At 35.2% G+C, this 14,057-nt stretch overlaps 1 protein-coding gene across 1 annotated transcript; it reads right to left on the reverse strand.

The window, feature by feature from the left end:
* Window positions 1-2,785: 2,785 nt before the first annotated feature.
* LOC117326973 (sulfotransferase 1C2-like) lies at window positions 2,786-7,147 on the reverse strand. Its single transcript, XM_033883776.1, has 7 exons — window positions 7,129-7,147; window positions 6,704-6,759; window positions 4,961-5,161; window positions 4,275-4,595; window positions 4,044-4,147; window positions 3,726-3,912; window positions 2,786-3,490 (listed from the first exon to the last, which is right to left on the reverse strand). The coding sequence occupies exons 2-7, from the start codon at window positions 6,729-6,731 to the stop codon at window positions 3,375-3,377; spliced, it is 957 nt and encodes a 318-aa protein (XP_033739667.1). The 5' UTR covers window positions 6,732-6,759; window positions 7,129-7,147; the 3' UTR covers window positions 2,786-3,374.
* Window positions 7,148-14,057: the final 6,910 nt, after the last annotated feature.

The raw sequence follows: 14,057 nt of genomic DNA on the forward strand, positions 1-14,057 counted from the left end.
ATCTTGCATTAAAATATATTTGAGAGTTATCGTTTATTTCTCATCGATGAAGAGATCATTAGACTCTTGTCAAATAATAATAGTTTGGCGTTTTGTATACCACCATGTCAGAGAAACATTGCCGTTTCAAAGTGGCTTACAAATTACCATCCATTATTATTGGGCCCTTAACAACCAGTAAATTTATTTCTCAAATCTCTGGTGAGCATACAGTCGGAGCTGCCATTTCGGCGCTGACAGCTTACACACGACGTTAGAAAGTGGTTTACAAATTACCAGCCATTATTATTGGGCAATCAGCCAATACATTTCTCAATTCCCTGGGGAGCATACAGGCAGAGCTACAATTTCGGTCCAAGGGGCCAAGTTCAAGTTCTTTATTAACTTTGCGTTGTCCGACTCATCAGTATCACAAGGAATATGGTTACGACAATGACAAATAGAAATGATCCAATTTTCGAATTGTATTGCCAAGAAAAGAAAACTCCACATCTGAATATTGAAACGTCATCATATTATGTAATGTACATCAAACTATTTGAAATTTGAAATTGACTGTCTGTATTGTATATACGATGATATGATCCATTGGAATAGGTTTCATAGTTGAGTATCACATGTAGTATTCAACAAGTGTGTTGTTTTCTAATTGTAAAATATATAGATTTTATATGAATGATTTATCAATAAAACACAATAGCACCTTCACATCACACATTAAAGTTATGAAATGTCTAAAATGATAACATTTAGTCGGATGTGAATGATTGTATATCAATGTAACCTGTATGTATATTCTAAATTAAGTCCTTTCATTCGTTCCGCTAGTACAGCATCAAACTCCTTGTCGGCTACCGTAAGCCAATTCTTCAAATCTCCATCTTCACCTACAAAAGCAATGATATTGCGATAACACCAAAATGCTTAACTTTAAAAGCGACGAGAAGAAAAACTATGCCTTAGACAAAGCACCTGAATAATGATCCTCTATGTACGGCTTATGACAGAAGTTAGAATGACGTTGGAATTCATTAAAACATATTTGCTTCTTTTACCTTTCCTGTACATATTTTTGAAATCGTCCATTCCCGGGTTTAGATTTCCGGTTGCAGAGGCCATGACCGTATGACATTATCAGGGGGCAGCGGTGGCCGAGTGGTTAAGGTGTCCGACACTTTAACACTAGCCCTCCACCTCTGGGTTGCGAGTTCGAAACCTACGTGGGGCAGTTGCCAGGTACTGACCGTAGGCCGGTGGTTTTTCTCCGGGTACTCCGGCTTTCCTCCACCTCCAAAACCCGGCACGTCCTTAAATGACCCTGGCTGTTAATAGGACGTTAAACAAAAACAAACCAAACAAACCAAAAATGACATTAACATTTCGTTGTAATGAAACTATAAACCGACAGTCGGTGTCATAATCACTCTTGGTTAGTGTATTCTTTAGACCGTATATTTATTGCAAGAACCAAAATTCCAAACAAACTTACAAACATCTGCAATATTCACTACGACGTGGGTATTATTTAAGAAAGAAAAATTATACCGTGATGGAAAAACATCAATCTGAACTGAACTGAAATATACTAGTACTATACTCTTTCAGTTTGTTTGTTTTAATTTCTTGAGCCGAATATGCAATCTGGGCGGCCATGTCATTTTGTGACATCACAGTGACGTCATGATTTTTAGTTCCCTACAAGGAAGCGAGTAAATGTAATATTACGTTGTGTCCATTCGTTCTTCCGTACTTTATCTTTTCCGGGCTCTATCTCCTACACTACTTGACGTTGGAACTTCATAGTTGGGTCAAGGGTAAACAAACAGTAGTTCCTACAAAAATTCATCACCTGTGCATTCTTAGATATAGTCTGATAGATAGGTTGTTATTCGTCAAACTGTCTTCTTTCTTATTTCACTTTTCCAGACGAATTTGATCACAAGTTGATAAGCTTACTTCGCAAAATGATATAAATCCAATATGCAACATTATATAAACTCTGTATAATAATATCCCTGTAATGCTGGTTATTGTATTGAATTTATGATTCGCTTGACAAAAGATCTTAGTTTTACAGTTCCAAACTACATTTTGTAGTTGCCCCACATAAATATGGAACTTTACGGAGTGTCGGTGAGGTGTTATTTTAATACTTTCCTATAAATAAACCCCGTGTACGGTGATATTTACCTGCTAGGTATTTTTGTATGTGCGCCATCTTACTACGTCCACTTCACCGGTGACACTTTAAAAGAGCACGAGATGATAAAGAGGTCATGCAAGGACCTTTAACCTTTTTATATGGGTATAGTGTATCTAACAGGGACACAATCGGGAAACTGCCATTTCGGCGGTAACAGATTACACACAACATTTCTTGCAATGCCTTACAACGTGCACATTTACACCTGAGTCAACTGGAACACGGCAGAATAGTATCATGTTCAAGGACACAACACCAAGTCTGTGTCAGGTAGATCTGCATCCTACCAATAAACAACAGTGCCAACCAATACATTATAAATCTCGTTCAATGAATGTTGATCTGGAGGTTACTAATACTTTTCAGTTAAGGATTTAAATATAAATAATCACAGGTCTTGTGAAAGTAAAATTTTTATATCAAAATCAGACAGCCTAACCTAAATGTTTGCTTTCTACAAAGGTCGCACGTTATCCATGGTGAACAAAACACGTCAAGAACGGCGTTTTATTATCATGAATGTATTTTTTGGAAATGACCAGAGTTCGTCTTGCAGTTGGAATTTAAATAAAAACACATGCATACACTTAATAAAATGTTTATTAGGCAGAAATGCCTTAAAGTTCTAGGCTGCTTTGATCATTCTCTTAATCGGTAAACTTAAAAGATATATACAGGAATGTAAGTTGTAGCAATATCATAACAAAATTGTCCTATCGTGTATGGATTTAGATATAGTTCATCCTCTTTATTAACTTGGAGTCTTCCGACTCATCAGTATCACGATGACTATGGTTACGACAATGACAAAGAGAAATAATCCAATTTTGAATTGCATTTCCAAGAAAAGAAAACTTCATATCTGAATATTGAAACGGCTTAATATTATGTAATGTACATCATACTATTTGAATCTTACCTGTCTGCATTGTACATACTATTTGAATTTTACCTGTCTGCATTGTACATACGACCATATCCATTGCAATATGTTTTATTGTGTAATACCACATGTAGTATCAAAAATTGTGTTATTTTCTAATTGTAAAATATATAGATTTTATATGAATGATTTATCAATAAAACACAATAGCACCATCACATCACACATTAAAGTTATGAAATGTCTAAAATGATAAAAAAAATTCAGTCCGACATGAATGAATGTCTATCAATGTAAACTGTATGTATATTCAAAATTAAGTCCTTTCATCCGTTCCGCCAGAACAGCATCGAACTTCTCATTGTCGGCTACCGTAAACCAATTCTTCCAATCTCCAACTTCACCTGCAAAAACATGATATTGCGATAACACCAAAATACTTAACTTTAAACGCGACGAGAAGAAAAACATGTCTACAGGACGATGTACAAGGGTGTATATGTACATATTTTACAGTAGAATAATGTCCCATTGATTTACTATGCCTTAGACAAAGCACCTGAATATTGATCTTCTATATACGGCTGATGACGGAAGTTAAAATGACGTTGGAATTCATTAAAACATATTTGCTTTTACCTTTCCTGTACATATTTTGGAAATCATCCATTTCCGGGTTAGGATTTCCGGTTGCAGCGGCCTTGACTTCCTTATTTGCTTTCTTAAGATTTTTGAAATTGCAGTTTTGGCTCACATCCTTGATCAGCTGCTCATCATAGTCTACCTTGAGGAAGTCGGCCAAACGTCTGGTTTCTCCAATAGGGTTCTGCAAAGAGCGGTATTTCGTCAATCATAATGTCCATATAAGGATATGTCTCTCTTCACGAAAGAAAATTGACTCTAATTTAGATCAGAGATGACATTGAAAGCGTTACAGAAATGACTAGGTGCCAATACCTTTATCAAGTCCTCATAGTACATCATATGAATCTGTAAATTCTTGTTGTTCGCTATTATTTCGTTCCAGTCGTTTGTATATTTGAACCAATCGACCGTAAAACCTGGAAAACAAAGTACAAATTTAATACTATTTCAGTATTATAAAAAAACACATAGATATGTGATGTTACCAATCAATGGATGTCATTTTGACATGAGAGGATCAAATTAATGTATACTTAATAATACCATAATCAAGATAAATTTGTAGAAAGTCGCTGAATGAATGCTTGAATTGACCAATGGTCATGCTCTTCCTGTGATGGAAATTCGAAACAACAACATCTTTAGGGTTCCTCTGAATAAAGATGATTCGCCCCTTGGAGCCATTTTGTAACTGTTCCGGAAGAAGTCTCAAGTAGAAATGTGTGTTGAGGGCTCTTGGTGATGGCAGATTGTCAAATTCTTCTGGCCAATGGAATTCCACCATTCTCGTCTCCTTGGAAACGTTTTCGTATTCTGCCTTTCCTTTCAGCAACATGGTGGTTATTTCCCAAACCCAGTGTGTTCCTGCAGAAAGCAGTAGTCTTTTTATAATTTCATTTCTAAAATGTAAAATCCAACACACGTCATTTTCAGTACTTTTGGCTCTATGTGACTTCATTGTGAGCTGGGTATGATAGCCAAAGTTCACCATTCCTCTAGAATTTGATAGTTTGTACAAAGATTTTACCATTGTTCCTTTTTCAGATAGTTTTTTTTTTTTTTTTTTTTTGTTACTCGATGGTGGTTTTCTGGTTTATCGGAAGTATACATCGATATCCGATTTCATTTTACATTTCGGTCATAGAAATATAGTTCGGAGCTAACAGGCTTTATCAAAACGTGACAGTGAATGTATGATACAATAATTTGAAATAAGAAATTGAATATACCTGCTTTCATTGCTGCACAGATGAACACATCGTCGTCGCGACATTCCATTTCTTTTATCTTCTTTAAGTTTTCTCTGACATCGGGGATGAATCCAGAGCTGATGAAGTTCACATCTAAGTTGAGGCCTTCATGCCGCAGAACTTTCCTCTGCTCTCCAAGATGAGTGGTAAGTACGGTCAACTCAGACTCCTCGAATTTGGCTTGAGAACAAATTTGTGAAAACGATTAATTATTACTATTAATAATATTTTAATGGTCTTGTGAGCACACATTAGGTGCATGTCTGTTTAGTGAGAAATAAAAATGAACCAGTATCGTGAATAATTAGTGCGAATACCAAAATGAAAGGTTTAACACAAAATCGCACTGTATATGTAGATATGTCATTATGGAATCAGAAAAAAGTAATGCATGTGTTGCCGAATACGATAATCCATACGCGAATCCATTGCAGCATTGTGAGGGTTTTCTTAAGAAGTCTCTTCTCTTATAGACCTTTAAGCATCAAAAGTAAATGTGCAATATTTGATATATATATATATATATAAATTTTATATAATCCTCTTTTTATGATTGTCTTATTGCTCGTTAGACTACATTTTGCGATGTCTTTCTGGTGACTTTTCTGCCAGAGTGATGAAGTTCTGCCCCAATACCGAGACAGAGTCTATAAAAGGGTAAATGCATATTATCATTATAGAATGACCGGGGAGGATGGCACACTACCTAATTAATCCATGTGTGACATTAACATTCCAGTGGGATAGCACTATTAACCGCCCGTCGATGTCACAGTCATTCTTTGATAGTGTATTCATCAGACCGTATATCACAAACAGCTGCAATATTCACCACGACGTGGGTATTTTATTTAAGAGAGAAGATTTATACCATAATGGAAAAACATCAAACTGAACTGAAATATCCAATGAGTTTACTTTAATTGAAAATAATATTCCCTTTCAGTTTTTTTTTTTTTTTGAATTTCTGGAGCCGAATACGCAATCTGGGGCATGTCATTTTGTGATGTGACCATTCGTTTTTCCGTACTTTATCTCTTTTCCGGGCTCTATCTCCTACACTTCTTGTCATTGGAACTTCATATTTGGGTCATGGATATACCTATGTGAGTCAGTATATTTTCAAAAGTAAGTCAGTTTGACCTACATTTTGACCTTTGACCTAGATCAAGAAAAAGCAGTGTTCATGCCCGATCTCCTCTGCACTACATGTCACTGGGCGTTTATCAAACTTGGGACATGGGTTTAATTACTTTGAACTATTGATATCTTCTAAAACCAAGTGATATTCCTTGATATATTCAATTCCAAAAACAATTATTGAATACACATGTATTTGATCTGTGAATCTTTCAGCGTGTAGAATTAGTTCCTACACAAATTCATCACCTGTTCATTCTTAGATATACGTCAGGTAGACTGTTATTCGTCAAACTGTCTTTTTTCTTTTTCACTCTTCTAGACGATATTGATCACAAGTTGATCAGCTTACTTCGCAAAATTATATAAATCCAAAAATAATATGCAACATTATATAGATTCTGTATCGTAATATCACTGTTATGTTGGTTATTGTATCGACTTTATGTTTCGCTTGACAAAAGATCATTATTTTGCAATTTCAAACTAGTTCCCTTACACAAATACGGAACTATACGGAGTGTCGGCGAGGAATTATCTTAACCTCTCCTATAAATAAACCTCGCGTACGGTGATATTTACCTGGTAGGTAGTTTTGTATGTGCGCCATCTTACTACGTCCACTTCACCAACGAAACCTAGAATTAAAGAGAGCACGAGATGATAAAGAGGTCATGTAAGGACCTTTGACCTTTTTCATATGGATATCGTGTATCTAACAGGGACATAATCGGGAAATGTCGCTAATATTATATACACGGTGCATAAGATATAGGCTATGTTAGAGCCGGCTGTCGTTTACATGTGTGTAGTCTTGTGTTTACGTGTACGTACACGTATACATATAAACATGTTTAATGTCTGTGTGTAATGTAATACACAAGATCGACGATGCATGCACGAAATACCGTTACATTTCACTTTTGGTCATTTTAAATACATGTGTAGATATTTACAACAATCGGACAAGATATTATTCATTGTTGTGATACTACGTACATACGTACCTATACCTTTCTTGTCGGACGGTGCCTGTTTACAAAGATACCGCTGATTGGAGAGTTAACTTAGACTTGTTCTAGTCCCCGTACCGTGATAGCATTTTATATAGCCAACGGCTGTCATAACATGGTTGCCAACCTCTAGAGAAATTAGTGGGAAATTTTGCGTGACGACATTTTAACGATTGTTTTTGTTCTGTAATCCCTTATCATTAAGTACCCAGAGTTGTTTTGTTAGTCTAACAGGATAAAGAATTACATAATATTTTTAAATGCAGATCTAGACGCTATGGTAAGTGATGCTTAGAGAAAAATGTGATTTTGTCTTTCATTTTAAATTATCAGTAAATTACATTGTATTACATTAGTGGAAATTCAAGCAAATTGAGAAATGCTTATTCAAACAATGACATATATACTCTTATGTACATGTACATGTATTTATACTTAATATTACAGGAAATGTTTTTCAACATATTTCACACCAGTATGCAGTCCAATCAAAATTATATCTTTAATGAGGGTAATGAGAGGTCTTAGATTAATTAGATTGAACACTATATGGCTGTATATATATACATACATCAAGCACAAAGACGAATTGAAAAATTACAAAAAGAAATATGCATTGTTGTCAAAATACAAATCAAGTATCATCAATTGGTAATTGAATGAACATAAACACATCAGTTAATTACAGAGATGAAGGAATAAGGTAATACATTATGAAATAGTTAAATAACTACAGAAAGAAAGGTCACGTAAGTATCAAATAATACAAAATCATTACAATGCATGTGAAACCTGAGGTTCCCAGGGGTTAGGGAGAGTCCTACCAGCAAAGTCCTCTCAGGCTTCCACACGCATTTACACACACGAAGTAAAGGGGATATAATATTAATAAAGAATAATTATTAAACAGTTATTAATTCGGCACTACTCCTGTAAAAAAATAATCAAGCCATTCGTGTATTACAATATTAATACTGATACAACAGCAACACTTTGTCAACAACAATAACACTATGCAGTACAAAGATCACATGATCAGATGGACTCTGTAGGGAAGACTACCACCAAGTAGTACATGAATTAAGTTATATTCCGATAAGGAATGTAAGAACACACTAAATTCTATATCAAAACAGCACTAATAAGACACCATAGATCGTCTCTAAGACTTTCAATTTTTGTACAATGGAGAACTATATGTGATATACGGTCATTATGTAAAATACCACAGAAATGACAAAATTCTATGCTTGTTGATCTTAAATCAGATGTTCAGGGAATTTTAGTGCTGCTGTCCATAAATATGTGGAACAATTACATCTTGAATGAGCAAAAACCTACAGAAATCTGAATCGTCATTCATTCTATTGTACATCATTAATTCTTCCCAATTAAAAACAGCTTTATAGACGATTGACTTCCATTTTGAACTACTTGGAAAAACTGTATCTGAAGTATACTGCAACAACTGATTAAACAAATCATACTTGCGAAGTATTCTCACAATATCAGGAATAAAACCATTTTGACCGGATTCCTTCAAAAGATACATGAATAGACGTTTGAGAAATATAGTATGAGTTAAGTTTTACTGTTCAGTCTACAAAGACGAGCAAGAAATAAAAGTTTTCTGATGTCAATATAACCTTCTATAGTGGTCCATCCAATTAGGGAATTGGCCATATCAGTTCTAGTTCTAATGTTTAACCCTTGAATGGATTTTACGATAAAATTTTGCGCGAGCTCTAATTTGATTAATTCGGTTCTCGATAATTGTCATATATCACACCTATACAGGGCAGACGGGGAAACTTTAGCCTTAATCACCTTTGAAACTGTTCAAGGATTAAGGGTCATAGGATGAGCACCAGATCGAACAAGAGCCATGGATCCACTTTCATTCTCTTACATGCAGACTCCGTTCTGTCTGATGAACATCGTTTAAAATTCAAAACAACACCAACGTGCGTAATATCCGCAACAACTGGTAATGCTTTACCATATAAATACTCTTCTTTTACCAAAACTTCTTTTCTGCCTTTTGTAAAAACATCAATTTGAATTTTATCTACAGAGAATGAAAATCCCCATTTACAACTATTATTTTCACTAATTGTAACCATATCTTGTAAACCAACACTTGTGTTACTGATCAAACATATGGCATTCGCTTATGATGAAACAATTAAAATGTCTTAATCCAGCAACAGATTTTGATAGCAACGAATATTTATTATTGTAGAAATATGCATGTTTTCATTGTGTCGCCATTAAATATGTAAATGTAAGTTTGGAGGTGTAGATAAGTTGTTACAAATTATCCAGGGAAACGTTTATCTTGATCTTGTTTGATTTTATAAAGTCATACAATATACAATACATATAACAACAATACAACTATGACGTAAGTGTTTGTTTTAGAAGAAAAAATGTAATTATAGTAAAAACATGGCAAAACAATAATATGCTATTAAATTATAATTGACATGCAGCCAAGGATATTTCATACATTTATATTCATTTCTCATTACGCATATTCTGTATTACATATTTGGGCCATGCTAAGTAGTGAGACAAGGGGAGGGGAAGGGGGAGTGGTCAGTTCGGGCATGGGAAAAGAATTGTGAGGGTAATTATAATATTAAGGGGTCTGGGACTAGGTGAGGGATAGAGGGGGAGGGGGGGGGTAAGATTAGGAATTAGGAATAGGATGGGTGGGGGTGGGGGTAATATGATACATGTAATATAATAGAATATGTTTAAGAGGGGAAGGGATTAGGTGAAGCAACGCTAGGATTTCAGAATAGGGGGGGGGGGGGGGATGGACAACAGGGGGAGATGAAGGAAGGAAGGTTTGTAGGGGCGGGGGAGGGGGTATAGGGGAAAGGGACCCGGAGAAGTGATACAAAAAAGGTGAAATCATGAGGAAGAATATAGGATTGTGTTGTGGGGGAGAGGGGGTATTGGGGAAGGTAAAGGTGAGGCTAGAGATAGGATGATGTTGGGGCGAGGGGTATTATAGGAGAAAGGGCCGGGAGATATGAAGCTAGAAATATGTGTTTTGTGTTTGTGCGAGGGGGAAGCAGGGGTAGGGGGTGAGGGGGAGGAATGTTAATGGTCGGGATATGAGCAAGAGAAGGTGTATCGAGAAGGGTGTAATCTTCGACGAACGTTGGGCTATGGAAAGCTGTGGCACGGATTAAAATATAATAAAGACTGCGAATCCCCCCCCCCCCCCTCCCCCTCCTTTCTTTATGAGATACTTGCATGTATATCGTATTACATATATCTCTTAACATCAAACAATAAACCCATAACTCATTTCCTGACAAATTCTGACGTCAAAAACGTCAGCATCAGTTGCACTAAAGAGTGTGAATACCTCCTTGGTGTGTAGTACGAGTGATTCACTTCATGTAGTAGACCATTCATCACATACACTCACCCAAAGTCATCGTTACCGGAAGTAGCAGTTATTTTTGTCTAGTCGTCTTTGTTCCAATGTCTACAACAGTCTTCTTTGTTTCATATCTCTGCTTGAACTCAGATTCTGGTTTTTCGGTATAATTGGTACAAATATATTATTATATTGATATATTTTCGCGTTTTTCTATCAAAAATCACTAACAAGGGTAAAACAAATCAGAAAATGATGTGTAACGTCCGGAATTGGTGTCGTAATAATGGATTGAAGTACACAATTTTGGTAAGTAAAATATCTATACTATAAAACGAGTCTGAAACATTGATATTGAAAATTCAAATTTTCACAGATGAGAAAGATGGATAATTTATTTTTAAGGATATTTTGATAATATTTATTGTATAATATTATAATTTTCAACATAACTGCATCCATTCTTTGTATTGGTGTACAGTGATGTTGTGAGTGTGTATGATAGATGACTAGAATAAGCTAAAAATATTGATAACCCTTATATCATGATGATATTGATTTGGTATATTATATATACATGTATATATACATATATTCATTTTGTGAAGTGAATTTATGAAAAATTTAATTCTATCCTGCTTAATAAAGAATTTTGATTTTGCATTTAAATTACTACCTAAGATGTTAATTTGAATTAATTTTGTTGACTAGACTCTAGGTAAACAAACACCGTGTGTTAAAATATATACAGTACTATAAGTGGTATGTAGATGAGAATACACTACATGCCTGATGCATATCACACTGAAGGCTGAGTCTGCTGCTCTCAACGTTCATTGGCTCAGATACCGGGTCACCAGGTTCACACAACCATAGGTATCTTTATAATTAAACCATGTGTAGTTGGTAAGGTATCTTATCGATACGTAAAAACATGGAAATATTTTGATTAGAATTTCAGATGCGCGGACAGCGCATGTGCTGTCTATAGACGTGTACATATATATATGTAACTGTGCATATTATTTTAGTTCTTCAATGAATAGCATATAGATATATAAAATATTCTTGATTAGTTTTACGTCGTATTAGCAGAAACACAATTTGTAAATTGAAGTGTTATTATATGTACATGTTTGCGATGAATTTCAACATCTTTTATAACAAAAAATCTTTTTTGGTAATTTATTTCTATTTAACATGGCGTATATGAATTGAACTAAACTAACTCTCGTACAGTCCCGTTCGCACGCAATTTACTGGTTTCTGCTCTAATATGGTAAGTTTTGCTTGGATAAACATGTAAAGTAAGTATTTTGTGTGTGTGGTGGGGGGGGGGGGGGGGGGGGGGGGGGGCTGTAACTGCTCTGGAGCGAACAATCGGTGGGTTTCAATGCAGTGAATAAAATAACCCGTTTTGATTGGTCAAAAACAAAAGTGATCAATATAAGTTTCTTATTTCATCACTGTGTTTATGTTAGCAGTGTTGATATCAGTTTTTATCAAGTTGATTATTGACTGACATTTCACTGGTAAAGTGTAATAAAGGAAGGAAACATCGTCTGATCTGAGTAATTCGTTTCAGATTCTGTGGCTGACACTGTGTAGCGTTCTTTTCTGGATGACGTACAACACCTACAAATACAGTCTAGAATATTACTACATCCACCGTATACTTGGGGTGAGTCTATTATGTCTCCTCGGTACTTAAAATGGAGCTAGAAATAAAAGATTATCCACATAAAAAATCAACTTTTTATTATCATAAAGTAAAATGGTGTTGACGCACACATATTCCATACACAAAACGAAATGCCAGACAATTTCTTTCACATATTTTTTTTTTTGTTTTTTCTAAAAGACATATTTTTCTCTATCGTCACAATGTGTTCAAGGAAATTAATTCGAATATTTGTTATTAATACAAAAGAGCGTTTCAATAAAATAACTGTCTTTACATATAATGCTCTTTCAATTCACTAGTATGATATTTCAGACCTGGTTGTGTATATCCCGGGGGAGTGCAGCTGTCCTCAGCCTCAACTGTGGCCTAATCATCCTACCTGTGTGTCGGAGTACCATAACTATTCTGAGAAGGTGTCAAAATGTGGTAAGGTGTCCTTTAAGCATGGTGTCAGAGTGTGGTAAGGTATCCTACTGACGTGGTGTCAAAATGTGGTAAGGCGTCCTTCTGACGTGGTATCGGGATGTGGTAAGGTGTCCTACTGACGTGGTGTCAAAATGTGGTAAGGCGTCCTTCTGACGTGGTATCGGGATGTGGTAAGGTGTCCTTATGATGTGGTGTCAGTTAAGCATTGAACGGCTTTCAGTTGGCATTCATAGTCAATATGAATGCCAACTAGACAGAGGCAAATTCCATGTTGAATTTGCCTCTGTCCAGTTGGCATTCATATTGACTATGAATGCCAACTGAAAGCCGTTCAATGCTTATATTTACCATCTGCGATTTTTTATTTGTCGTGCGATTTTTTTTTTTTTAATTTTCAAATTCAAATTTCAATTGGCAGTTCATAAGCTGGTGAACTCGCAACTGAATTGGTAGGGTTATATAGTGGCAGTGCCATACAATGGTAAATATAATGTGGTAAGGTACATTTCTGACGTGTTATCATAACACAATGAGGTATCTTTATGACGTTGTGTCGGAATGCAGTTAGGCGTACCTGTCAAATAGTTTCAGAATGAAGTGATACATCATCTTTCTCGGATGGTGTCAGATGTCAGGGTTTCAGAATATATGATAAGATTATAAAAAAAAATCAATCATAAAAATATAATTATTAATAATAAAAGGCCTGGTACAGACGGCTTCAGTAGTGATTTTTAAACGATTTCGAAAATAATAATGATGATAGGGTAGGGTGATAGTCGGATGTTCCGTTATATCTATAAATTAATTATAATGTATGTGGATTTCGGATATTTCATAGTTTGTGTGTGTGTGCGAGTTTTTTTGTTTGTTTGTTATTTATTTATTTATTTATTTGTCGTTTTCCAGATTCAACTGGGTTCACTTAACCAGATATTCACAGCAATGAAGGGATTCCATATAGTATGTGCTTACTCTATAGTAATACTGGTGGGTAAGTATATAGCTCCAGTTTTAAATTGCTACGACTAAAAAATAACTATTTGATTTTATCTTTCTTAAAACAACTCAATATAATAAAAAAAAACGCTTAAAAACAATCGAGGAACACATAATTTTGGTTTCACACCCCAGGAGACAATTTTCAATCTTCTTTGCTCTGTTTTATCTCAATCATAACTTTTACCTGATCTGAAATATATTTTATCTGACGTGTCAGTGTAAGATACCTGATGTAAACTGGTGTCTTATTTCAGTTGTACATTGCGTGGCTCATACATCAAATGCAAGGAATTACTCGGTCAAGTTTGATTATAACCACAGAAAACTTAATGCAGCATTCATTTCCCTGGACAGGTGGGTAATTAAATTGCATGAGGTTACTTTTTAAAGATGCTACACCACTGAGAAAGACCA

The sequence above is a fragment of the Pecten maximus genome, chromosome 5, assembly GCF_902652985.1.
Source record: "Pecten maximus chromosome 5, xPecMax1.1, whole genome shotgun sequence".
Taxonomy (NCBI): Eukaryota; Metazoa; Mollusca; class Bivalvia; order Pectinida; family Pectinidae; genus Pecten; species Pecten maximus.

Excerpts from the sequence above, each read along its gene's own strand:
- LOC117326973 (XM_033883776.1), bottom strand. The coding sequence starts at position 6,731 with ATGGCGCACATACAAAACTACCTACCAG. Across the intron at positions 5,162-6,703 it reads CATACAAAACTACCTACCAG|CCAAATTCGAGGAGTCTGAG; the intron begins GTAAATATCACC and ends TTTGTTCTCAAG. Across the intron at positions 3,913-4,043 it reads ACTATGAGGACTTGATAAAG|AACCCTATTGGAGAAACCAG; the intron begins GTATTGGCACCT and ends CGCTCTTTGCAG.